This window comes from Anomaloglossus baeobatrachus, chromosome 6 (assembly GCF_048569485.1).
Source record: "Anomaloglossus baeobatrachus isolate aAnoBae1 chromosome 6, aAnoBae1.hap1, whole genome shotgun sequence".
Lineage (NCBI taxonomy): Eukaryota > Metazoa > Chordata > Amphibia > Anura > Aromobatidae > Anomaloglossus > Anomaloglossus baeobatrachus.
In genome coordinates, this window is record NC_134358.1 from 507,656,466 (window position 1) to 507,682,834 (window position 26,369).

A 26,369-nucleotide genomic window follows, 5' to 3' on the forward strand; every position below is an offset into this window, starting at 1 on the left:
TCATGAGATCGAAGCAAAGTACAGCGCATCACCTGAAGAATGCACTTGACACTTTTTGCTTAAGGGTACTTTCACACTTGCGTTTTTTTGCATTCCGTCACAATCCGCCTTTTTGGAAAACAGCGGAATCCGTTAACGGATTCTGCTGTTTCCCCTAGACTTGTATGGATGACGGATTGTGCCAATAGGACCTGCGTTGCTTCCACTGGGCGACGCTCCGTTGCTTCTGCCCAGCGGGAGGAACGCAGCATGTAACGTTTTTTTGAGCAGCGGAATCCTCAGGATTTCACTGCCATGCTCTCTCTGGCTCCCTGTACCCGTAACACAGGTAAATATCGGGTAACCAAGCAAAGTGCTTTGCCTAGTTATACCCGATATTTACCCTGGGTACGTGTGTAGGGAGCCCGACACTTCCCCGCTTGGCTCCGCCCCCTCCCGCACTCCACTCCACATGTGTATATACACACACACACACACACACACTCACCTGTCCTCAGCGCCATGGCCCCGCTCGGCTCCGCCCCCGCACACATTCTCGGTGGCCGAGCGATCAGCTGATCACCCGGCGGCCGGCTACTGGAAGCGATCAGCTGATCGTTCACAATAGTCTGCCGCCGGTAAACTAAAGAAAAAAAAAAAAATCAAAACGGATTCCGTTGTTTTGCAGCATCCGTTGTGCCACTATATGCAACACATCCGTTGCATCCGTCACACAACGCAATGCAATGGATACCGTTCAACGCAAGTGTGAAACTAGCCTTAAAGGGAACCTGTCATCAGAAATTTTGCACTAAACCTAAAAGATTCCCCCTTTGCAGCACCTGGGCTGCATTCTAGCAAGGTTCCTATTGTTCTTGTGCCCCCTTTCTGACCAAAATAAAGACTTTATAAAGTGGTACCTTTTTGTATTCAAATCTTGATAATGGTACACAGAGCGGGCTCTCTGGTGTCCGTTAGTCTGCCTCCTGCCGCTTTAAGCCGTCCCCATCGCGCAATCTCATACCTCAGGAGGCCGCCCAGTGCGTCCGAGGTCTCGCGCATGCGCCGTGCCACTTTAGCGGGACTGTGCAATGTGCACAGTGTGACCGCTGGTGACGTGTTGCGCAGGCGCGAGATTATGGGCGGCGCTGTGATTTTCATCAGCAAGTACCCGCCCATAATCTCGTGCTCGCGCTTTCACCGCCGCCTCCACCGTTCTGCGCAAGCGCTGGCCAGCTTACCTCACGTCACCTCTTTGTAATTGCGCGATGGGGGACAGCCTAAAGCGACAGGGGGCAGACTAACGGCCACCAGAGAGCCTGCCCCCTGCCCACCAGAGGGGGCACAATAACAATAGGAACCTTGCTAGAATGCAGCCCAGGAGCTGCAGAGGGGGAATCTTTTAGGTTTAGTGCAAAATTTCTGATGACAGGTTCCCTTTAAGGGAATTATCTGGTGTTAACTATATTTTGTGGATAGTAACATTGTTAGGAATTTGTAACCTGGGACCACTCAATTGCTAAAATCAAGGACGATCTCCTTTGCTCCTTCACATAATGTGTCCCTGGTGTTTAGCACCAAGCCCTCCAGATCTCTGCTGTAATGATGGTGCACCTGCCATTGTAATGCAGCCTGTGCTAAAGGGGAAGATCCACAGAGTTTTCAAGATACTAGAACCCATTCATTTTAGTAATCTGCAGGGTTTCAGAACGTTCATTGATCTTCAAATATGATTTTGTTTGGCTGCTTATTAGACACCTCTGTAGATTGCTAAATTGAAGAATTATCCAATAGGTCATCAATATCAGATCAGTGAGGGTCTGACAACACCCGGCACCACCACTGATCAGCTGTGCTCACATAAGGCAGCGGCTCAGCTCCATACACTGTGTAGTGGTCGTTCTTAGGTACTGCACCTCTGACCTCTGCTCTCATTCAGTTTAAGAGCTTCGCAGCAGCATCTGAGATTGGCCTGTACACAGCCGTGGTCTCCTGTACACTGTGCCACGTATCAGACCCTTACTGATCTGATTTTGTTTACCTATTCTAAGATTAGGTTATCTGTTTCTTAAGTCTGGAAATCTGCCCTCCGTGTACAAGATTGCGCTTTTTTTTTTTTTTTCAATTCTAATTTTTTTTTGTTTTATTAAGGAAATTGAGGAGACTTTATATTACACCGATACAGCACATGAAGAGTCCACAAACTATGAAGAAGACTTTGAAGTGAGTAACCTGACCTAAAGGGATTGACCACTACAGGACAACCAGCATTTAATCACTTCAGGACCCCAGTTATAATAAAATCAATGGATATTCACTTCCCGCAGCAGTGTTGTTCCAGCGATGACGGTGCCACAATTCCTTGTGGGTCACGTGACATTGTCGTTTAATGCATTTGCTGCAACCAATCAGTAGTCGATGATCGGCTGCAGCTCTTCAATATTACGTCAGAGTGGATGAGCTAATCGGCTGCAGCAAATCCGTAACACAACTATGTCATCTGGGCCACCAGGAATATCGGCACCAGTATTACTGGAAAGGCGACGCTAGGGGAGGTGAGCATACATTGTTTATATTTTAAATGGGACCCTGAAATGATTAACATGAGTTGTTGAGTAGTGGAAAACCAGTTTCAAAGTGTTTTTGAGTTCCACCAATTTATATCACAATAGTTTGTGATTAGAGATGGGCAAATAGTGATATATTCGGGTTCGAAGTATGTTATCCGAATACAGAGTACTAGTCTAGTATTCGTCATGAATAACAAATATAATGCAAGTCAATGGGGAACTCAAGCATTTTTCTTGATTACCCAGAAAATGTTTGGGTTCCACATTGACTTCTATTAAATTCATTAGTCGTGATGAATACTGGAATAGTACTCGGTATTTAGACCACATAATCTGAATCCAAATATCACTATGTCCTCATCTCTATTTGTTCTCCATCACTCATGAACACGGCTCTTTTAGGATTATGATGACGACTTTGAAGACGAAAGTGAAGAGGAGAAGACTTTGGAGAAAACACCAGAACCCAAAGCAGTCTCCAAAAATGCTGAAGTAGAAGAGATTCAGAAGGCCATGTTATTGGAGAATGAAAACATAACAGCCAGCCCATCTGCATACAGGCACAAGGCACATGATGAGCATGATGATGAACCAAGCACTGAAGGTATTTGTCTTCTTTTTTTTTTTTTTTAAAGTGGGTTGTTTCTTTACTTTTGGTTACCTTAATTCAAGGATATAATAAAGCAATAAAAAAGACTTATAAATATCATTACTTACAGGAAAGATGGAACTGCAGCTATATATTACCTAGGCCAAAAACTACTAATCTAGTAGTTTTTGGCCTAGGTAATGTTCAGCTGCAGTTCCATCTTTGCTGTAAGTAATGATATTTATCCTTTTTTGTTGCTTTTTTATACTATATATAGTGTAGGGAGCTACAAGCATGAGGTTCCCGTGACGAGGGTTGTAGGCTTCCGTCTTATGGCCATAATAATAACTAAAAACCTAATTTTATGTATGATACAGCCAGGCCCCTTTTTGTTAGGCCTTGCATATTGGAGTTCCTGTCCCTGTATGATGCACAGATGTCATATGGCTGGCAGCCCGCCTGATCTAATAGTATTGGCGTCGCCTAGTAGGCTGCGGGCTTGTGACTGTGCATCCGCAAGTGTGAACAGTGCTCTATGCAAGCCATCAGTGTGCAGTTTTACCATCCAGCAATTGCCCCCTCCATGTTATGGAAGTGTGTGTGATTTGCTCCTCCTGCACCTGTGATGCCTCCACGTAATGGGGGCTTAGCTGTGTCCTGCTAGAGTAGTAGTTTTTGGCCTAGGTAATCCTTAATTCAGGGATGCACAAACTTTCTTTATCGTTCCTTATGGGAGACCCAAACCATGGGTGTATAGCTTCTGCCTCCGGAGGACACACAAAGTACTACACTCAAACGTGTAGCTCCTCCCTCCGGGCTATATACACCCCCTGGATGACAATCTAACCAGTTCAATGCTTTGTGTTTCAGGAGATCACACACACTTGCATTCTCTGATAATTTTTTCATTTTTATTTTAATTTTAAAGATTTGGAAGAAAAGCGGGTCCAGTCTGGACTCCCGGCATGTCCCTTCACACCCCACTCTGTCGGCGGTGCTGTTAAGGTTGACTTTATAAGGCTGGAGCCTTCACATGCCGCGCTCCTTCACATCCTCTGTCGAGGCTCTGGTTTGAAGTGGGAGCCGTCTCGGTCCTCTCTGCTTCCAGGAGACCGGTCTCCATCCACAGCCCTGTCTGGTTTCTGCTGGAAGGAGCGTTTACCCCCCCTCAGGGACTGGCCCTGCGTCTCAGAGCTAAGTATTGAGACGTTTCTCAGGGGTCCCGGGTACTTTTATTAGGGGGACAGTATGTGTTTTATCGTTACTGTAAATTCCGGCCGGTTCTGGGGGTTTCCCCTGAGAACCGCGCCGAAGGTGCCTGCTCGTCGGCCCCATTTTAAAATCTAGGCCCCGGCTTCAGTTTGGGCCTAGTTTCGGTTTCGGCTCCTCTGCATGTCATGCATACAGGATGCATAGCGTGGCGCCGCCCACCGCTCGGCCAGCAGAGGGGAGGACACTCCTCTCTGGGGAGATGTTTCCTCCTCTGTATCTCTCCCTGACCCTCCGTTTTCCCGCTCTGGGGCTAATACCCGCCCCCCCTCCTCCTTCCAGCGCCATTTTCTCAGCGTTCTTACACTGGACGGCGCTGGATGCTGCAGCTGTTTAGAAAGGCTGACGCTTCACTGGGGCTTTGAGTTGTGGAATCCGGAGGGCACACAGAGAGCGGGCTGGTAAGCCACAACCTCCGGTTGTGGGCTTTTATTACACTCTCAGGGCATTCTATAGGAGTGTATTACTACTGCAGAGCTTCCACCTCAGCAGCATGTCTGTCACCCGAAGCAAGGCTGCAAACATGTACGCTATATGCACTGCTTGTAAGCTCATTCTGCCAGAGCCAAGCACATACCCACATTGTAATGCCTGTGCTAATATGGTTGTGTCTCAGCCTGGAGCCTCCTCAGGGGTCCCTCCGGCTGCTCCGGCCCCGGTGGCTGAACCCCCGGCTTGGGTAGCTTCCTTTTCACAAGCTATTTCCCAGTCTTTTGCCGACTCCATGGGGCAGCTGTCCCGGACACTGCTGACCATGCATCAGCCCCCTTCTCAGGGTGCCTCTGCTGCTCCGAGCTCTGCAGAGCTCTCAGAGCATGTCCTAGGACCCCGTCCCCCTAAACGGAGACGCAGGGACCCTTCTCCTTCCTCTTCCCACGGCTCTGATTCACGTGCCGAGGTGCAGGGCGAGGAGGATTCGTTTACTGTGGGCTCAGACGCTACCTCTATGTACCCCATTGACTTGTCTGAGGGTGATGCGGATGTTAGTGACTTGATTGCGTCCATTAACTCCGTTCTGAACCTCAACCCACAAGAGTCAGAGGAACAACCCTCTCTGGTAGAGATACACCAGTTTACCTCACCTAAGAAAGCTAGGAGTATGTTTTTTAACCACTCCAGCTTTCACACCACTGTTACCAAGCCCAGGGCCTGTCCTGACAAACGTTTTCCGAAGCGTAGTTCAGATGACCGTTTTCCCTTTCCACCAGAGGTGGTTAAGGACTGGGCCCAGTCCCCAAAGGTAGACCCTCCGGTGTCCAGAATCTCAGCCCGCACAGTCGTAGCTGTGGCTGATGGCACTTCTCTTAAGGATCCCACTGACCGCCAGGTTGACCTTCTGGCCAAGTCTGTATATGAGGCGGCAGGAGCCTCGTTCTCCCCGTCTTTTGCGGCAGTGTGGGCTCTTAAGGCAGTCTCTGCCTCTCTGGCGGAGATACATTCCCTCACCAGGGACTCTATTCCTGAGACGGATGCCTTAACTTCTCAAGCTTCGGCTTTTGCATCCTACGCCATGTCTGCCATCCTGGAGGCTTCTCACCGCACGGCGGTGGCCTCCGCTAACTCCCTCGCGATCCGCAGGATCTTGTGGCTTCGAGAGTGGAAAGCAGACGCTTCCTCTAAGAAGTACCTTGCGAGTCTCCCTTTTGCTGGGTTCCGGCTGTTTGGGGAACAGCTGGATGACATAATTAAGGAAGCTACTGGCGGGAAGAGTACTTCCTTGCCACAAACTAAAGCCAAGAAACCTGTCCAGGGCAGGAACCAATCGAGGTTTCGTTCCTTTCGTTCCTCTAACTGGTGTTCCTCTAAGCCCTCGACCTCGTCCACTACCGCAGCCAAGGATCGTAAATCCAACTGGCGCGCAAAGCCGCGTCCTCAGAAGACCGGAGGAGCCGCTGCCACTAAGGCAGCCTCCTCTTGACTATCTGGCTGCGCCAGCAACGTCCTTGGTCGGTGGCAGGCTCTCCCACTTTGGCGACGTGTGGTTTCAACACGTCTCCGATCAGTGGGTGCGGGATATCATCTCCCACGGCTACAGGATAGAATTTTCTTCCAGCCCGCCAAACAGATTTTTTCTGTCCACCCCCCCCTGCTCCAAAGCCGCCGCCTTCTCTCAGGCCGTGGCATCCCTGCAGGCCAACGGTGTAATTGTTCCGGTTCCCGCCCGGGAACGGTTCAGCGGTTTCTACTCAAACCTCTTTCTAGTCCCCAAAAAGGACGGTTCCTTCCGGCCCATCCTGGATCTCAAGCTTCTCAACAAGCATGTTCAGGTGCGGCACTTTCGCATGGAATCTCTGAGATCGGTCATTGCCTCAATGACCCAAGGAGATTTTCTGGCATCCATCGACATCAGAGATGCCTATCTGCATGTGCCTATTGCGGTTTCACACCAGCGTTGGCTACGCTTTGCAATCGGAGAGGAACATTTCCAATTCGTGGCTCTCCCCTTCGGCTTAGCCACGGCCCCTCGAGTATTCACCAAGGTCATGGCAGCAGTGGTTGCGGTCCTGCACCTCCAGGGGTTGGCAGTGATTCCTTACCTGGACGACCTTCTAGTCAAGGCCTCATCCAGTGCAGACTGCCAGCGGAGTGTCTCTCTCACTCTCGCCACGCTAGTTCACTTCGGGTGGCTTGTCAACCTGCCCAAGTCCACTTTGACCCCGACCCAGGTGCTTTTGTACCTAGGGATGCAATTCGAGACTCTGCCGGCACTTGTCAAGTTGCCCTTAGTCAAACAGCAGTCCCTTCGTCTGGCGGTGCGCTCTCTGCTGAGGCACCGCCGTCATTCCATCAGACACCTCATGCAGGTGCTGGGTCAGATGGTGGCGTCAATGGAAGCGGTTCCCTTTGCCCAGTTCCATCTGCGTCCCCTGCAGCTGGACATTCTCCGCTGTTGGGACAAGCGGATCTCTTCCTTGCACAGGCTGGTGGCTCTGTCGTCACAGACCAGGAGCTCCCTTCAGTGGTGGCTTCGGCCCCTATCTCTGTCACAGGGACGCTCCTTCCTGACTCCGTCCTGGGTGATCCTCACCACGGATGCCAGCCTCTCCGGTTGGGGAGCAGTATTTCTCCATCACCGAGCACAGGGCACTTGGACTCCGTCCGAATCAGCCCTCTCGATCAATGTGCTGGAGATCAGAGCTGTGTTTCTAGCTCTCCTAGCCTTTCACCACCTGTTGGCGGGCAGACACATTCGAGTTCAGTCGGACAACGCGACAGCAGTTGCCTACATCAATCACCAGGGCGGGACTCACAGCCGTCTGGCGATGTTGGAGGTTCAACGAATCCTCCAGTGGACGGAGGACTCCAAGTCCACCATATCCGCAGTCCACATCCCAGGCGTGGAAAACTGGGAGGCTGATTACCTCAGCCGTCAAACCGTGGACAGCGGCGAGTGGGCCCTGCATCCGTCAGTGTTCAGATCAATCTGCCGCAAGTGGGGCACTCCGGAAGTGGATCTAATGGCATCCCGGCACAACAACAAGGTTCCGGTTTACGTGGCTCGCTCCCACGATCCTCAAGCCTTCGCAGCAGACGCACTGGTTCAAGATTGGTCTCAGTTCCGTCTGGCCTATGTGTTTCCCCCTCTAGCGCTCTTGCCCAGGGTTCTGCGCAAGATCAGAATGGAGGGCCGTCGAGTCATACTCATTGCTCCGGACTGGCCCAGGCGAGCTTGGTACCCAGACCTGCTCCGTCTGTCCGTAGAGGCGCCGTGGCATCTCCCGGACCGTCCAGACCTTCTCTCTCAAGGTCCGTTCTTCCGCCAGAATTCTGCGGCTCTCAGATTGACGGCGTGGCTCTTGAGTCCTGGATCCTGACGGCTTCAGGCATTCCCTCTGAGGTCATCTCCACCATGACTCAGGCTCGGAAGTCTTCCTCGGCCAAGATTTACCACAGGACTTGGAGGATCTTCCTGTCCTGGTGCCGCTCTTCCGACCATGCTCCTTGGCCGTTCTCCTTGCCGACCATCCTGTCTTTTCTACAGTCCGGTCTACAGCTAGGACTGTCCCTCAATTCCCTCAAGGGACAGGTGTCGGCTCTGTCGGTATTGTTCCAGCGGCGTATCGCCCGACTGGCCCAGGTGCGCACCTTCATGCAGGGCGCATCTCACATCATTCCTCCTTACCGGCGGCCCTTGGATCCCTGGGACCTTAATCTGGTCCTCACGGCCTTACAGAAACCCCCCTTTGAGCCTCTCAGGGAGGTTCCCTTGTTTAGACTTTCACAGAAAGTTGTTTTTCTAGTAGCCATAACTTCTCTCAGGAGAGTTTCTGATTTGGCTGCGCTCTCTTCGGAATCCCCCTTTTTGGTGTTTCACCAAGACAAGGTGGTTCTCCGTCCGACTCCGGACTTTCTCCCTAAGGTGGTGTCTCCTTTCCACCTTAACCAGGACATTTCATTGCCTTCTCTTTGTCCGGCCCCTGTGCATCGCTTTGAGAAGGCGTTGCACTCCTTAGATTTGGTGCAGGCGCTCCGAATCTATGTGTCACGCACCGCCGTTTTTAGGCGGTGCACCCCACTTTTTGTGCTAACCACTGGTCAGCGCAAGGGTCTCGCTGCTTCTAAACCGACCCTAGCTCGTTGGATCAGGTCGGCTATCACCGATGCCTACCAGTGTTCTCAGGTGCCTCCCCCGCCGGGGATTAAGGCGCACTCGACCAGAGCTGTCGGTGCCTCCTGGGCTTTCAGGCACCAGGCTACGGCTCAGCAGGTTTGTCAGGCTGCCACGTGGTCCAGTCTGCACACTTTTTCGAAGCACTACCAAGTGCATGCTCATGCTTCGGCAGATGCGAGCTTGGGCAGACGCATTCTTCAGGCGGCTGTCGCCCATTTGTGAAGTTAGGTTTTGCCTACTTCTCAGTTTGGTTTATTTCCCACCCATGGACTGCTTTGGAACGTCCCATGGTTTAAGTCTCCCATAAGGAACGATAAAGAAAAAGAGAATTTTGTTTACTTACCGTAAATTCTTTTTCTTATAGTTCCGACATGGGAGACCCAGCACCCTCCCTGTTGCCTGATGGCAGTTTTTTGTTCCGTGTGTTTCACCGGCTGTTGTTAGTAGACAGAGTTCCGGTTATTCCGAGTTTTACTCTATCTCTACTTATGGGTGGATGTCCTCCTTCAGCTTTTGCACTGAACTGGTTAGATTGTCATCCAGGGGGTGTATATAGCCCGGAGGGAGGAGCTACACGTTTGAGTGTAGTACTTTGTGTGTCCTCCGGAGGCAGAAGCTATACACCCATGGTTTGGGTCTCCCATGTCGGAACTATAAGAAAAAGAATTTACGGTAAGTAAACAAAATTCTCTTTTTTCTCATCCAAGTGTAACATTGCCAGAATAAAGCCGTCCCAAGAGCCAAAAAAAACCTTTTCAAAGAATTTTGACCCTCTGAAACATTTATGATATATCAAAATTGGATGCTTTACATATCTTAATTTTCTACTATTGTATCAAACAGGTTGTTTAATTATTTTTTGTACTCAAAACTTTCTTCTTATCTGTATTTTTAGGGCAAAATTCTTCTACAAGAAAGAGTTCTCAGCGAGGGGCATTTATAGATTTTGGATCTGCAAAACAGCGTCAAGTTAGTGGCCAAATCTCAAACAAACAGAAGTACGTATTTATTACTTTACTTTTTACTACGTTTAGACCCAAATACTTGGGAGGAGGAGGGGGCTTTAATACTACTTTTGCTAAAAAAGGACATGTGGAAAGCAAACAGAGCTGTCTGTAAAATGCACATCCTAAGTTATTTAACATCGACTTAAAGTGAACCCATAGTTGTGAGAGTGGGCCGGTGGTTGTGAGAGTGGGCCGGTGGTTGTGAGAGGGGGCCAGTGGTTTTGAGAACGACCGTCTATTTGCCAGTGCCTAGATCCAAGAAGGAGCCCATAATTTTCAACACTTTCTTATTGATATCCTTACTGATGCTTTCTTAAAGGTGTATTTTCAAGCTTGAAAGTTAGCTCCTATCCTCGGGATACGGAATAACTTTCTGATAACTACAAAATATAGCATAGATGAATAGGGGAAAATCTCATAGTATGATTTCATCCTAGTGGATAAAATATAAAACCCCAATCAAAAGGATGTCATAGAATGTACTCCAAAATCGACTCAAAAAATCGTGTAAAAAACACGTATAGGAGACTTATTCAAAAATATCAAATTTTATTAATATCAATATAACCAAAGAAGATAAAATCATTAAACATGCAAACAAGTATGAGGTAAGTGGATTCTAATATTCACCCACCCATCAATGAACCACCCAGGTCAGCCCATCATAGTATAGAGACCATAGATAAACAGCAAGTGCAATAGTGCTAAAAGCACATGATGTGAACGGATAATCACATCAAACAATCATCCTATATGAACTTACCCATGGTGTAAAAAGAGTAGGCCAGACAGGGGTGGTTCAGAGGTGGACAGGCAAATACCCTTCAACCCGGACGCGCGTGTCGCCAAAGCTTCATCAGCGGGGTGCAGGCGAATGACTTTCTGATAACTGTTGGCTTGACCGCTGTGGTCTGCAGCAATAATGTGAACTGGAGCTCTGAAGAGTCCCAGCTGTATAGAGTGGAGGTAGATCATGCACACTGCCTGTCCATTCATACTAATGGCAGTGACAATGATCAGCTAAGCACAGCACTTAGCAATAGTCTGCGCTTCCATTAGCATGAATGGAGAGGCAGTGCATGATAGACCACTATTGCATTCAGCCAAGGCTCTTGGCTGGGGCATAACTTTCAAACCTTAAAACATCCCTTTAAAGTATGGGTACAATTCAAAGGAAAACAAAAATATTACCACTTGCCGGCTACTGATCCTTTTCTTTTGCCAGCAGCAAAAACATTTGATCGGTAGGGGTGTTTTATGCCGAATGTTCACGTATCATCTATTGGTGGAGGATAAGCCATAAATAAAAAAAAAAAGTAGTGCATAACCATTTTTCAAGGACTCTGTCAGCTCAGAATGACTGTTCAAACCAAGCACAGGCACTCGGCACATCAGGGCGCGGCCAATCATTTAGCTTGCAACTTCCCGCTTCCTTGTTTTCCATCTATCTCCTTCCTATCTCCGGCTCTGTGGCCAGAGATGTCAATCAAAGAAGAGGGAGGGTGGAAATAAAGGGAAAGCAAGCAGCTGTGAGGGTGCATGTAAATGTTTGGCCCCGCCATGATGCATAAGTGCCTATGCTTGGTTTGAACAGTCATACTGTGTTGGCAGAGTCCATACAAAGAGGTACTGTACTGTTTCAGTGCAGTGCATGTATTTACAAAGGTAACAGAAAAGGTAGCCATATTGTTTGGACCTTGGTTGTCGGATTCCTCAGCAATGCTTATAAAGTCTGTTTTATTTTGGTTTTATATTGTCTCTAGCTGTACCTTTTTAATATTATTTTTATATTATTATTTAACTTAAGATTACGCAGCTTAGAAATCCTTCGGCTCATCGATCTAGATTTTTCCTCCACTTTCTCTTTATTGGACCTGCCTCCTGTGAAAGAGTATGAAATGTACATCCGAAATTTCGGAAAGACCAATACAAAGCAGGTATTTAGTAATAGCAAGTAAATATAATATTGACGGTTAGTGGCACACTTTCGATGTATGTTTGCCGTAAACTCAAGGAAATGAAACTTATAATGAAAACCCGCATCCACTTACCTCATTATTTTAGGCTTACGTTCAGTGCAATGAAGATGCTGTAGATCGCGAAATTCAGACTGAAGAAATAGATCTTGAAGAAAAGTGGACTCAGCATCCAGGAGAGGGCGCTGTCGTGTGTGGAGGTAACGTAAACTTTATATATATAATATATATAATATATATATATCTCACAAAAAGTTAGGGATATTTGGCTGAACTTAATGTGACCTTATCCTTGCACATGTCCAACTGTTCAATGTTCTGGTGCTTTTTACACAACTTGCTCTTCTGTACGAAGGAGCTTAATGGCAAAATTCACATGTGTTTTGATCACCCAATAAATTTCGGGGTTCAATTAGAATTGGTATTAAACAGTCCTTCTCATGCTGGTCACATTTGACATCACGAGACCAAGACGACACCTAAGAATTGATCAGCAGTGCTTCACTATTGCGAGGCTTCAAGCAGGTTGTTCTCAAACAGAAGTGGCCACTGAGCTTAGAGTGTCATCAGCAGGTTGTGAGATACAGAGAGACTAGAAGAGTCACAGAAAGAAATAGAAGTGAACATCCTTTGGCCACATCCCACACTTATGACCTCTTTATTGTGAACAATGCCCTTCAGAACCGGATGATGATTGCCACACAACTTCAGGCACATTTAAGGGAGGTGAGAGGCACCCAAGTGTCACGTTAGACTAATCAAAACCATTTAAATCAGTGTGGTCTGCGTGCTGGACGACCTGCAAGGGTACCTGACCGCAACACCAGACACAGGCGTTATCTACGCTGGATGAGGGGCCAGTGGGCCTGAGTGCTGTTCACTGATTAAAGTTGATTTACGCTGAGCAGAAATGATGGCCGCCAACGATGTTGGAGTTGTCAAGTAGAACGCTATGCTTCAGCCAATGTTGTCACCAGATGAAGCTTTGGTGGTGGTGCTGTGGGCAGTGTGTCTACTCAATACAGAACTGCCCTACACTTTGTGAATGGTACAATGACAGCCCCTACTACTGGAATAACATCATTAATCCAGTCATTGTCACTCTGTTTGAACAAAACAGGCCTAATATCGCCTTAATGGCCAACAATGCTCCAACTCATCGAGGTTGCTTCATTAGGGAACAGCTACTGGACACTCCAGTACCTCAGGTGGAACAGCTGCACTTTCTCCAGACCTGAATCCCATAGAAAACCAATGTGATAAGCTGAGTCACTGTATAGAGGCCATAACTCTGTACGCCTGAACCTCAATGACCTGACAGCCGCCCTACAAGAAGAGTGAGATGCCATGTCTCCGCAGACAATAACTCTACTTGTGAAAAGCATGAGACGTCGTTGTACATAACTAAATACAAGATCTGGAAAAAAGGAATTACACCTAAAGATGCACAGCAATCTTGATCATCTCTCTTCATGTTAGTAACTTGTGGTAGATCTAAATACATGGACCCCCCACAGATCCAAGACTTTTAACACATTGCTATTTTGCTATTACATGTCAGAAGGTATCTAAAATGGCAGTTACGGGGGGCGTGTCCTGGCTATGGAGGAGTGAGGACGTGTTTGTCTCAGCTCCTGCCACCGGACTACACTACTGACAATTAAACCAGCCCAAGAGCCTGGAAGAAAAGGATATGCAGCGCAGGAGAAGGGAGAGCTCCCAGGGGCCCAGCAGAGGAGCGTCACGGACAGAGGAGAAGGGAATTAGAGGCTTCCTTACCGGGCCGAAGCAGAGGACAGCACTGCAGACATCTCCCAAGATGGAGAGGCAGGGGAAGCCCCAGCAGCAGCAGAGACAGAGGGAGGAAAGCACCCGGGCAGTGGAGGAGAGGCAGCTGATAACCCCAGACAGCCAGCGTGTCCAGGTACAGGGGAGCCCTGGAGCAGGGAGCATGGGTACAACCCCCACCATTGCTGATTGCAGACCTGCAGTGGGGAGGCCTCAGGAGGGGGGAGAGGTGCCCTTACCCCTGTCACAGAAGGAGGACAATAATAAATCTCAAGCAGAGGCTGTTAATGCTGCAAATGGGGAACAGGGCCCTGCTAGTGGAAATCTCCTATCTTCAGTGAGACACAGCCTGAGTCAAAGTGTGTATGATATGGAAATGCAAGCAGAGTTAGAGCCTGCCACAAGTACAATAAGATCACATGAACCAGGAGTGCTAACAGAACTTAATGAAATCCGGGCACACATCTCTTCTATGCCCACCAGAGAAGATATGGAGACATATATAGCAAGGCTGGAACAGGCATACCGCACAGAGCTGTCAGCCCTGAGGGGGGAGGTGGAAAGAGTGGACACTCAGAACCAAATACAGGCAGCTAAAATACAGAATATAGAAGACACCACTCAGGCACAAGGGGCCATTTTGGATCAACACTCCTGCCAAATACAATATATGGTGGAAGCAATGGACGATGCTGAAAACAGGGGCCGGAGAAACAATTTAAGGGTCCGGGGTTTACCAGAGTCTGTTGAACCTAAGGATCTCCAGAGAGCCCTCCAAGTGATGTTTAATGAGATCCTGGGTGAACCATCAAGCCAACCCCTGGAGCTAGACAGAGTGCATAGAGCGCTTGGCCCTAGACCTACACAGAATGACAGACCACGAGATGTGATTTGCAGGGTCCACCGTTATGTCCTTAAAGAGGCCATCCTGTTTAAGCTGCGCAGTGGAGTTTCACCAGCATACGAGGGGAGCCAAGTCCAGATTCTGCAGGACTTATCCCGTTTCACTTTACAAAGAAGGAGAGCACTGAAACCTCTCCTGGACATGCTCCGTTCGTATGAGTTTCAATACAGCTGGGGATTTCCCTTCCGCCTGCAGGTCCGACATGCGGGAAGAATGTATGTTCTTAGGAACCCGACTGATATGCCATCGTTTGCTGCAGCCCTGGACATTCCATTGGTGCCTATAGAGGAATGGCCGGTGTTTCCAATGGGGGTTTGGGGTGCTGCCCCAGATGGTGATCGGATGCGTGGCCCTCGAAGAGGAAGACCAGTCTGATGTTTAAGGAGTTATTGGTTCATAAACAAAAATTCATTGGGTTGTTTCTCAATAGAATGTACCTCCCAGTTTTGCTATAATTTTTTTGCCAGGGGGATTAAGTCTTTCTGATTATGAGGGGGGGGGGGTTCCCTCCCGCCTTCCTGGAAGAGGGGGCGGGGGGGCACCCCCTGACGGTGTATAGCACAATATTCTCTCTAGACCTTGTGTCCTCACATTATATAGGGCTCTGGCTGACAAACTAAGTTGAATAATTGCTTATTGTTAGTCCGGGGCAGGGGGCTCCTTTGTAGAAAGTTCCCTCCCTGATTGGGATAACACGCCATAAAGGAGTGGCGTAGTCTCACCATCCCTAGGTTAGACAGTTTGGTATTCTCTTATACCTATACAGTTACTTTTAGTCTTTTTAGACCCGACGTTAGGGTCTTGCTGTAACCTTGCAGGCGGGAGGCACTCTGACCTCCTTGCCTTTGGTTTCTACTGCTTTGTTGGTAGTTTCTTTTGTATTCTCGACCTTCTTACCTCTTCTCTTTTATTTCCTCTTCTTTTTCCCTGCTCTTCCTATCCTACTTGCCTGCACATCTCTCTCTCTCTCTCCCTAATCCCCGAACCTATCCCTAGAGTCCCCACCGTTCCTCCGCATTGAAATGACGCAGATTAATTGGGGTTCACTAAATGTGAGGGGACTTAATGTCCCGCAAAAACGCTCCCAGATATTTTTTGACATGCACAAAAAAAGAGTCCATATACTATTGATCCAAGAAACACATTTTAAAACGGGCCACCTCCCCATCTTTAGAGACAGATATTACACTAACTGGGTCCACAGTTCCAACCCAGAGTCAAAATCCAAGGGAGTGTCCATAGGCATCCATAAGTCCCTAGTGCACACAGTTCTAGATACACGGGTGGACACGGAGGGAAGATTTATATTCCTGAAAATTAATGTTAACTCATCCATCTTTACCATTGTCAATTGGTATCTACCGAATAGAGATCCGGCGACGACCTGCTCCTCTCTCCTGTCATCACTGGATGAATTCGCAGAAGGGACCGTGATCGTGGGCGGTGATTTAAACTTCACTTTGGACCCTAAGGTAGACACAACGTCGGGACATAACTTTCTCTCAATAAGGAAACTAACGAAGGTTAAACGTTGTATACAGGAACTCAGATTAGTGGATGCATGGAGAACACTACACCCAGTAGACCGTGACTACACATATTTTTCCCCGGCTCACTCTTCATACAGCCGCATAGACCTATTCCTTGTAAGTCAGAAGGCCCTGACATGGCAGATACAGGCCTCTATAGGCAGTATCTCTTGGTCAGATCATGCCCCCATATTTTTGAGCCTCACTATGCCGGATGGGCCTGGGAGGCCGTGGTCTTGGCGGTTGAATGATAGTCTGCTGAGGGACCAGGGATGCTTGAAAGACCTGCAGAACACAATAGATGAATTCTTGGAGATACACTCAGGAGACACTACTACCCTACCTGTTCAATGGGAGACACTAAAGTGTGTGTTGAGAGGGATTCTGATCAAACATGGGGCTAGGATTAAGAGGGAGAGAGCCCAAACCATTCTGTCTCTACTTCAGAATATTTCAGACCTAGAGAAGATCCATAAGCAGACATTATCCCCGGTGACACTGACAGAGCTAGTTAAAAACAGAGAGGAACTTAAATCCATTCTGGACCGACAATACGAGCGCCACAGGAATAGACTAAAAAGATTTATGTATGAATATGCGGACAAATGTGGCAGACCACTAGCTAGGTTATTACATCCGAGGGGGGACCCCAGTCACATCCCTACGATCAAAAAATCGGACGGCCTTTTGACTCAGAACCCAATCCACATAGCGGAGCAGTTTCAAAAATATTATAGTGACCTTTACAACATAAGGGGCAAATTTGGGGATATGCCACAAGAAGCTTTGGAGACTAAAATAAATGATTACATACTTAAAACAGCCCTGCCGACTATACCCAATACTGAGGTTGAAAACCTAGAAGCAGACTTTACAGAGACAGAAGTGGCATCTATTATCAGGGATTCTCCTTCAGGCAAAAGCCCAGGTCCGGACGGGTTTACCCCCAAGTTCTATAAAATTTTTCAGACTCAGTTATCCCCGTTCATGACCAAAGTATTTAACTCCATATCTGAAAACTCCCAGTGGGTAGCACAGTCTCTTGAAGCACACATATGTGTTATCCCCAAACCGGGAAAGGACCACTTGCTGGTTACAAATTACAGACCCATCTCACTGATTAATTTAGATTTGAAATTTTTCTCTAAAGCACTTGCCAACAGACTTGCCCTGTCCCTGCCTGGGATAATACATACAGACCAGGTGGGATTTGTAAAAGGCCGGGAGGCACGGGACAACACCAACAAATTGTTCCTCCTGATGGCTCGGTCGAGGGCTCAGTCTCTCCCCATGTGTTTACTTTCAGTGGACGCGGAGAAGGCCTTCGACCGGGTCAGTTGGAGCTTTATGATGGCAGCCTTGAGACAGGTGGGTTTGGGTCAGAAATTTTTGGGTAGAATTGCGTCCCTGTATACGAGACCCTCAGCAAAAGTCAGGACAAATGGGTTTCTATCATCATCCTTTCTGGTCCACAATGGAACGAGACAGGGATGTCCACTGTCGCCCCTCTTATACGTCATAGTCATGGAGCACCTTGCGGTCGCCCTGAGAAACAACACAAGCATCCACGGGATAGAGGCGGGGGGGGAGAGCCGTAAGCTGGCTCTATTCGCGGATGACCTTCTCATGTTCATTTCCCAACCACACATATCCTTCCCGTCCTTGCTTAAGGAGTTCGAACAGTTTGGCAACTTAAGCAACTTCAAAGTAAATTTTTCCAAATCAGAGGCCATGAACGTGACTTTATCGGCAGAAGACCTTGCGAGAGTATCACAAAACTTCCCTTTTAAGTGGCAACCGTCAGTTTTAAAATATCTGGGAGTTATGGTACCTAGGGATCCAGCAAAAATTGTACATCACAATTTTTTCCCCTTATTAGAAAGGACAATCAGGGACTTAAAGAAATATGACAAAAAGAGATTGACGTGGTTTGGGCGTATAAACGCGATAAAAATGGATGTGTTACCGAGGTTCCTGTTCCTGTTTCAGACAATACCCATACAGCTACCGCTAAGTTACTTCTCCAAGATCCGGACAGCCTTGTCTGGGTTTGTCTGGGGGAACAGGAGACCCCGAACAGGAATTAAAACTCTGACCAGACACAAAAGTGACGGGGGGGCGGGGCTCCCAAATTTTCAGTTATATTACAAGGCAGCTATCCTAACGAGATTACTGGACTGGCATTTTCATGGTAATTCGAAACAATGGGTGGTGATTGAACAGGATGTACTGGGAACTCCCTTACATTTACTTCCATGGTTAGAGAAAGAAAGTAGGATCCAGATAGGGAAAGGAATGGAGTTCACGCGGACAGCGATGGGGATGTGGGATGGAGAGATAAAAAAGGGATCTCTCTCTCAGGAGCAGGGCCCACTTACCCCCGTATTCGGTAATAAGAAGTTCCCCCCAGGACTCCACTCCCATAGATTCGGGGGATTTACTCGGGCGGATGATACCCGTTTTTGTCACGTGCTCCAGGGACACACCCTACCAACTTATACTTCCATGCAGGCCACAGGGAGAGAGATTTCCTGGATGGAATATATGCAGTTGAAATCTTTCCTCTCGTACCAGGACAGGGAGAGAAGGATGAGGACACCCCCTACTCCTTTTGAGAAAATATTTTTACAGGGGTCATCACCTGGACATGGCATCTCACTCATCTATAAAATGCTGAACCAGAGAAATAGGGTGGATAAACCTCACTTTGTCTGTAGGTGGGGAGAGGAACTGGGAGAGGATATTGCAGAGGACGATTGGAGCAGAGCGTACCTGTGGACCCACAAGCTTTCCTTGGCGTGCGCCGCTCAAGAGAAAAGTTATAAAATTCTCACAAGGTGGTACCATTACCCGACTAAATTACATGCTATATTTCCCTCTGTGTCTGATGTGTGCTGGAGGTGTGGCACAGACACAGGTACAATGCTACACATATGGTGGAGCTGTACTAAGCTGCAACCCTTTTGGGACTCAGTGTTCTACCTGTACAAAAAGATGAGCGGAGGTGAAATAGAAAAATCCCCCCAGGTTGCCCTTCTTTCTATGCTCCCAGGAGCTATTAAAACACAAAAAAGGGACATGTTGCGATTTTGCCTGGCGGCTGCCCGTATGATTATCCCACGATTTTGGAAACAGACTAGATGCCCTACGGTGCTGGATTGGTTGGAGGAGATGACAAACCTCCAGAGAATGGAGGAGCTGACAGCAGAACTAAATGGGAACACAGAAAAATTTACTACAGTTTGGAGACCATGGATTATGTTCATGGAGTCCCCAGAGTTTGTGGAGAGTTTGGCGAGCTTTTTGAGCTGAGAAACGGTGGGGAGTCTCATTCCTTCCCCCCCCTTTTTTCTTTTCTTTTCTTGCTTCCCCCCCCTCCCCCCTTTTCTCTAATTTCCTCTTCTTTATGCTTATATCTTTCCTCTTCTTTCTTTCTTTTCTGAACATTAATCTGCATTTTTCTAGTTTCATTTTTTATATGAAAAGATTTATCAATAATTCATAAGACAATAGACACACAAGGAGAATGAGTATATTAGGATACGGGAAGTCAAAAGAAGTAAAATTCTGACCTATAATTTACAAGTGGTTGTATGGTAATAGCACAAAGATAATTTGAAGAATTCCAAGAAATTTAGTAATGTAACAATTTCTGGATGTTATCCCGGCATTGAGAAAATGATGCTTATGTATTGTAATTGCACAAATGATATGTTTGTATGTTGACAACAGTTTCATCAATAAAACAGATTTGAAATAAAATGGCAGTTACTTACTTAAAGTGCACAACCACCTTTTCAGGGAGATCAGGGACTTCTAGAGGATGGTGGGGCTCCTAGCTACACACATGGACAAAATGGTTGATACCCTTTTCTTGAAACTGCCTAGTTCGGAACAAAGAGTTACTTTAAGACTAAATGTGTGTGTGTGTATATATGTGTATGTATATGTGTGTGTGTTATATATATATATAAATATTACAGCTTAGGTATCCATGGTTATGACCGCGAGCAACTATTTAGCTTATTGTCACGATATGAGTGGTTGTTGCCATAGACACCCAAGCTGCAATGCCCTGCACATGATTTAAGAGACATAGCTAATCAGGAGATCTATACTACATTTCTAATTGCATGCATTTGCTAATATTAATATTATTACACCTAGTAAAAATTGAAAATTACTTTTCTTTATCGTTCCTTTGGGAGACCCAGACCATGGGTGTTTAGCTTCTGCCTCCGGAGGACACACAAAATACTACACTTAAAAGTGTAGCTCCTCCCTTTGAGCTTATACACCCCCTGGTAGCCAGTCCTAGCCAGTTTATCGCTTTGTGTTCAGGAGGTCATACATCCACACATGCATTCTCATCTGATTTGTTTGACTTTTGGAAAGCGTTTGAAGAAAAGCGGGTCCATGTCTGGACTCCCGGCATGTCCCTTCTCACCCCACTGTGTCGGCGGTGTTGTTAAGGTTGATTTACAAGGCTGAAGCCTTACATGCCGCGCTCCTTCACCATCCCTTCTGGGCTCTGGCTTGAAGTGGGAGCCAGCACGGTCTCCATGCCTGGCAGGAGTCCGGTCTCCATCCAGAGCCCCTTGAAGATTCTATTGGACCGGAGCACTCATCCCCAGGGACATGGCCCTGCGTCTCAGCAGCTAAGTACCTGAGACGTTTATGTTGGGGGTCCCGGTTCTTTATTGTATGGGGAGAGTATGCTGTATGTGATTGTTTTTAACTTTTCCGGCGGGTTCTCCAGCTTTTGCCAGAAAACCGCGCCGATGGTGCCTGCTTGTCGGCCTCTCCGATTAAATTTAGGCCCCGGCTTCGCCGGAGGCCTAGTTTTGTTTTCCTGCCCTGGCATGTCACTCATGCAGAGGGACAGGTTCGACTCCTCCCGGCGGCCATTCTACACAGTTCTACACAGGGAAGGGACACTCCCCACTGCTGGGGCGTCCCTCCTTCCCTGCAGGTCTCTATAGCCCTCCAGTTCCCGCTCTTTTATAGGAACACCCCTAGTCCATTTCTCAGGCAGAGTTCACTCTGCTCTGGGACATCCTGCATTCTGCATCTCTGCTGAGGTGCTGCGCACTGGGGGACCGGGCTTCGGGATCTGGAGGGCACACAACACCGCGCTCAGCGGTCTGGTAAGCCACAGCCGGTCTCCGGTTGTGGACCTCTGTATATTCTCCCTGGGGTTCATTCTCTGCAAAGCCCCCACTCCAGCAGCATGTCTCACACAAGGAGCAAGGCTCCAAAGCTTTATTCTGCATGCACTGCATGTAAGCTCCTGCTGCCTGAGCCGAGCATTTATCCACACTGTGATGGTTGCTCTAACTTGGCGATGCCACAGCCTGGAGTCTCACCCCCAGTGGTCTCTCAGGCTGCTGCTGCTGCACCTGTGACTGAACCCCCGGCCTGGGTAGAGTCCTTTTCTAGGTCCATATCCCAGTCATTTGCTGAGTCCATGGGACTTTTGTCCAGGACTTTGATGAATATGCATCAGCCCCCCTCACAGGGTGCCTCTAATACTCTTGACAGAGGACTCCTATCCTCTGACCTCCGTCCATCAGAGCTCACGGAGGATTCATCATCTAATCCCAGACCCCGTCTTTCTAAGAGAAGGCGCAGGGCTTCCTCCCCCTCCCCATCCCACGGCTCTGTCTCAAGAGCTGACTCTCAAGATGAGGAGGATGCCCTCACTGGGGGTTCGGAGGCTATGTATCCCATCGATTTCTCTGAGGGTGACTCAGATCTTAGTGATTTGATTGCTTCTATTAATTCTGTGCTGGATCTCAATCCGCCAGTGTCAGAGGAGCAACTCTTTTGGCAGAAAAACATCAGTTTACTTCGCCTAAGAGAGTGAAGAGTGTGTTCTTTAACCACTCCAGTTTTCAGACCGCTGTGACCAAACCCAGGGCCTGCCCTGACAAACGCTTTCCAAAGCGTGGTTCTGATGACCGGTTTCCATTTCCACCTAAGGTGGTCAAGGAGTGGGCTCACTCCCCAAAGGTAGACCCTCCGGTGTCTAGGCTATTAGCCCGGACCGTTGTGTCGGTGGCTGACGGCACCTCACTTAAGGATTCCACTGACCGTCAGATTGACCTTCTGGCCAAATCTGTGTATGAAGCTGCGGGGGCCGCGTTTTCCCCGACTTTTGCAGCAGTGTGGGCTCTCAAAGCCATCTCTGCTTCTCTAGAGGAGATGGATTCCCTCACCAAGGAATCTATGCCTGAGATGGTTGCCTTAACTTCTCAAGCTTCAGCTTTTTCATCTTATGCCATGTCTGCCATGCTAGAGGCTGCTCACCGCACTGCGGTGGCTTCAGCTAATTCTCTTGTTAGCCGCAGGATTTTGTGGCTTCGAGAGTGGAAGTCAGATGCTTCTTCCAAGAAGTTTCTTGCTGGGCTCCCTTTTGCTGGTTCACGGCTGTTTGGTGAACAGCTGGATGAAATCATTAAAGAAGCTACTGGCGGGAAGAGTACTTCCATGCCACAAACCAAGACCAGGAAACCCGCCCAGGGTAGGAATCAATCGAGGTTTCGTTCCTTTCGTTCCTCCAACTGGTCATCCTCTAAGCCTTCCGCCTCGTCCGCTAACTCAGCCAAGGATCAGAAATCCAACTGGCGCCCAAAAGCGCATCCGCAGAAGACCGCAGGAGGTTCTGCCACTAAGGCAGCTTCCTCATGACTCTCGGCCCGCTCCAACCACGTCCTTAGTCGATGGCAGGCTCTCCCACTTTGGCGACGCTTGGTTAAAGCAAGTCTCCGATCAGGGGGTGAGAGACATCATATCTCACGGCTACAGGATAGAATTCTCTTCCAGCCCTCCAAACAGATTTTTTCTCTCAACTCCCCCCTGCTCCAATGCCGCCGCCTTCTCGCAGGCCGTGGCCTCCTTGCAGGCAAACGGAGTGATTGTCCCAGTTCCCGCTCAGGAACGGTTCAGAGGTTTTTACTCAAATCTCTTCCTAGTTCCAAAAAAGGACGGTATCTTCCAGCCCATCCTGGATCTCAACAAGCATGTTCGGGTGCGGCATTTTCGCATGGAGTCCCTGCGATCAGTCATTGCCTCTATGACCCAAGGGGAGTTCCTGGCGTCCATCGACATCAGAGATGCCTATCTACATGTGCCAATCGCAGTGTCACATCAGCGTTGGTTACGTTTTGCGATAGGAGAGGATCATTTCCAATTCGTGGCTCTCCCCTTCGGGTTAGCCACGGCCCCTCGGGTATTCACCAAGGTCATGGCGGCAGTGATTGCGGTCCTGCACCTCCAGGGGTTGGCAGTGCTCCCTTACCTGGACGACCTTCTGGTCAAGGGTCCATCCAGCGCAGACTGTCAGCGGAGTCTTTCGCTCACTCTCGCCACCCTAGCCCAATTCGGGTGGATTGTCAATCTTCTCAAATCCACTCTGACTCCGACCCAGAGTCTCACGTACCTAGGGATGCAGTTCGAGACTTTGCCGGCACTTGTGAAGTTGCCCTTAAACAAACAGCTGTCACTCCAGTTGGCGGTGCGCTCTCTCCTGAGGCCCCGCCGTTATACCCTCAGGCGCCTGATGCAGGTGCTGGGTCAAATGGTGGCGTCCATGGAGGCTGTTCCCTTTGCCCAGTTCCATCTGCGCCCCCTGCAGCTGGACATTCTCCGCTGTTGGGACAAGCGGCCTTCCTCCTTACACAGGTTAGTGGCTCTGTCGCCACGGACCAGGAGCTCTCTTCAGTGGTGGCTTCGACCCCTCTCCCTGTCCCAAGGGCGCTCCTTCCTGGCTCCGTCCTGGGTGATTCTCACCACGGATGCCAGCCTATCCGGCTGGAGAGCGGTACATGTCCACCACAGAGCTCAGGGCACTTGGACTCCGTCCGACTCAGCCCTTTCAATCAATGTGCTGGAAACCAGAGCTGTGCTTCTAGCTCTCCTAGCCTTTCACCACCTGTTGGCGGGCAGGCACATTCGAGTCCAGTCAGACAACGCGACAGCGGTTGCCTACATCAATCACCAAGGCGGGACACGCAGCCGCCTGGCAATGTTGGAGGTTCAACGCATTCTTCAATGGGCGGAGGACTCCAAGTCCACCATATCCGCAGTCCACATCCCTGGCGTAGAAAACTGGGAGGCAGATTATCTCAGCCGTCAATCCGTGGACGGTGGCGAGTGGTCCCTGCACCCGGCAGTGTTTCAGTCAATCTGCCGCAAATGGGGCATTCCGGACGTGGACCTAATGGCATCCCGTCACAACAACAAGGTTCCGGTTTACGTGGCTCGCTCCACGATCCTCAGGCCTTCGCCGCGGACGCTCTGGTTCAAGACTGGTCCCAGTTTCGTCTGTCCTACGTGTTTCCCCCTCTAGTTCTCTTGCCCAGAGTCCTGCGCAAGATCAGAATGGAGGGCCGTCGAGTCATCCTCATTGCACGGACTGGCCCAGGCGAGCTTGGTATCCGGACCTGCTCCAACTGTCCGTGGAGATGCCGTGGCATCTTCCGGACCGTCCAGACCTGCTCTCGCAAGGTCCGTTTTTCCGCCCGAATTCTGCGGCACTCAAATTGACGGATTGGCTCTTGAGTCCTGGATTTTGACGGCTTCTGGTATTCCTCCTGAAGTCATCTCCATTATGACCCGGGCCCGTAAGTCTTCCTCCGTCAAGATCTATCACAGGACTTTTCCTGTCCTGGTGTCGCTCTTCCGGCCATTCTCCTTGGCCATTCTCTTTGCCGACCCTTCTGTCTTTTCTACAGTCCGGTCTGCAGCTAGGACTGTCCCTCAGCTCTCTCAAGGGACAAGTCTCAGCTCTATCAGTGCTGGTCCAGCGGCGTATCGCCCGGCTGGCTCAAATCCGCACCTTCATGCAAGATGCGTCTCACATCATTCCGCCTTATTGGCGGCCCTTGGATCCCTGGGACCTTAACTTGGTCCTCACGGTATTGCAGAAACCCCCCTTTGAGCCTCTTAGGGAGGTTTCTTTGTATCGTCTTTCTCAAAAGGTGGCCTTTCTAGTTGCCATAACTTCTCTCAAGAGAGTCTCTGATTTGGCTGCGCTCTCCTCGGAGTCACCTTTTTTAGTTTTTCATCAAGACAAGGTGGTTCTCCGTCCGACCCCGGACTTTCTTCCTAAGGTGGTCTCTCCCTTCCACCTTAACCAGGATATTTCCTTGCCTTCCTTCTGTCCGGCCCCTGTTCATCGCTTTGAGAAAGCGCTGCATACTCTAGATCTGGTGCGTGCTCTCCGGATTTATGTGGATCGCACCGCTGCGCTTAGGCGGTGCACCTCTCTTTTTGTGCTAACCACAGGGCGGTGCAAGGGTCTCTCTGCTTCTAAGCCGACCTTGGCCCGTTGGATTAGATCGACCATTTCGGACGCCTACCAGAGTACTCAGGTGCCTCCCCCGCCGGGGATCAAAGCACACTCGACCAGAGCTGTCGGTGCCTCTTGGGCTTTTAGGCACCAGGCTACGGCTCAGCAAGTCTGTCAGGCTGCCACTTGGACTAGCCTGCATACCTTTTCGAAGCCCTACCAAGTGCATGCTCATGCTTCAGCAGATGCGAGCTTGGGCAGACGCATCCTTCAGGCGGCTGTCGCCCACTTGTGAAGTTAGGCTCCGCCTACTTCTTAGTTTTTTCTGTTTATTCCCACCCAGGGACAGCTTTGGAACGTCCCATGGTCTGGGTCTCCCAAAGGAACGATAAAGAAAAAGAAAATTTTGTTACTTACCGTAAATTCTTTTTCTTATAGTTCCGTATTGGGAGACCCAGCACCCTCCCTGTTGCCTGTTGGCAATTTTCTTGTTCCGCGTGTTATCACCGGCTGTTGTCGTGGACAGAGTCTCCGGTTGTTCCGGTTTTTACTCGGTTCTACTTGTGGGTGGCTATTCTCCTTCAGCTTTTGCACTAAACTGGCTAGGACTGGCTACCAGGGGGTGTATAAGCTCAGAGGGAGGAGCTACACTTTTAAGTGTAGTACTTTGTGTGTCCTCCGGAGGCAGAAGCTATACACCCATGGTCTGGGTCTCCCAATACGGAACTATAAGAAAAAGAATTTACGGTAAGTAACAAAATTCTCTTTTTGTCTCTTTCAACAAACTTGTCCATGTATGTGTTTGTACCTAGAAAGGTGCTGACAGCCAGATTGAGTTTTGTGCAGTTTCCTAT

At 48.9% G+C, this 26,369-nt stretch overlaps 1 protein-coding gene across 1 annotated transcript in view; it reads left to right on the forward strand.

The window, feature by feature from the left end:
• Positions 1-26,369, forward strand: part of DYNC2I1 (dynein 2 intermediate chain 1) — a 159,107-nt gene that overhangs the window by 76,931 nt on the left and 55,807 nt on the right. Inside the window, exons 7-11 of the mRNA XM_075316753.1 lie at positions 2,131-2,202; positions 2,952-3,153; positions 9,915-10,017; positions 11,834-11,963; positions 12,091-12,202. Coding sequence (XP_075172868.1) covers positions 2,131-2,202; positions 2,952-3,153; positions 9,915-10,017; positions 11,834-11,963; positions 12,091-12,202 — 619 coding nt within the window. The remainder of the gene's footprint in view (positions 1-2,130; positions 2,203-2,951; positions 3,154-9,914; positions 10,018-11,833; positions 11,964-12,090; positions 12,203-26,369) is intronic.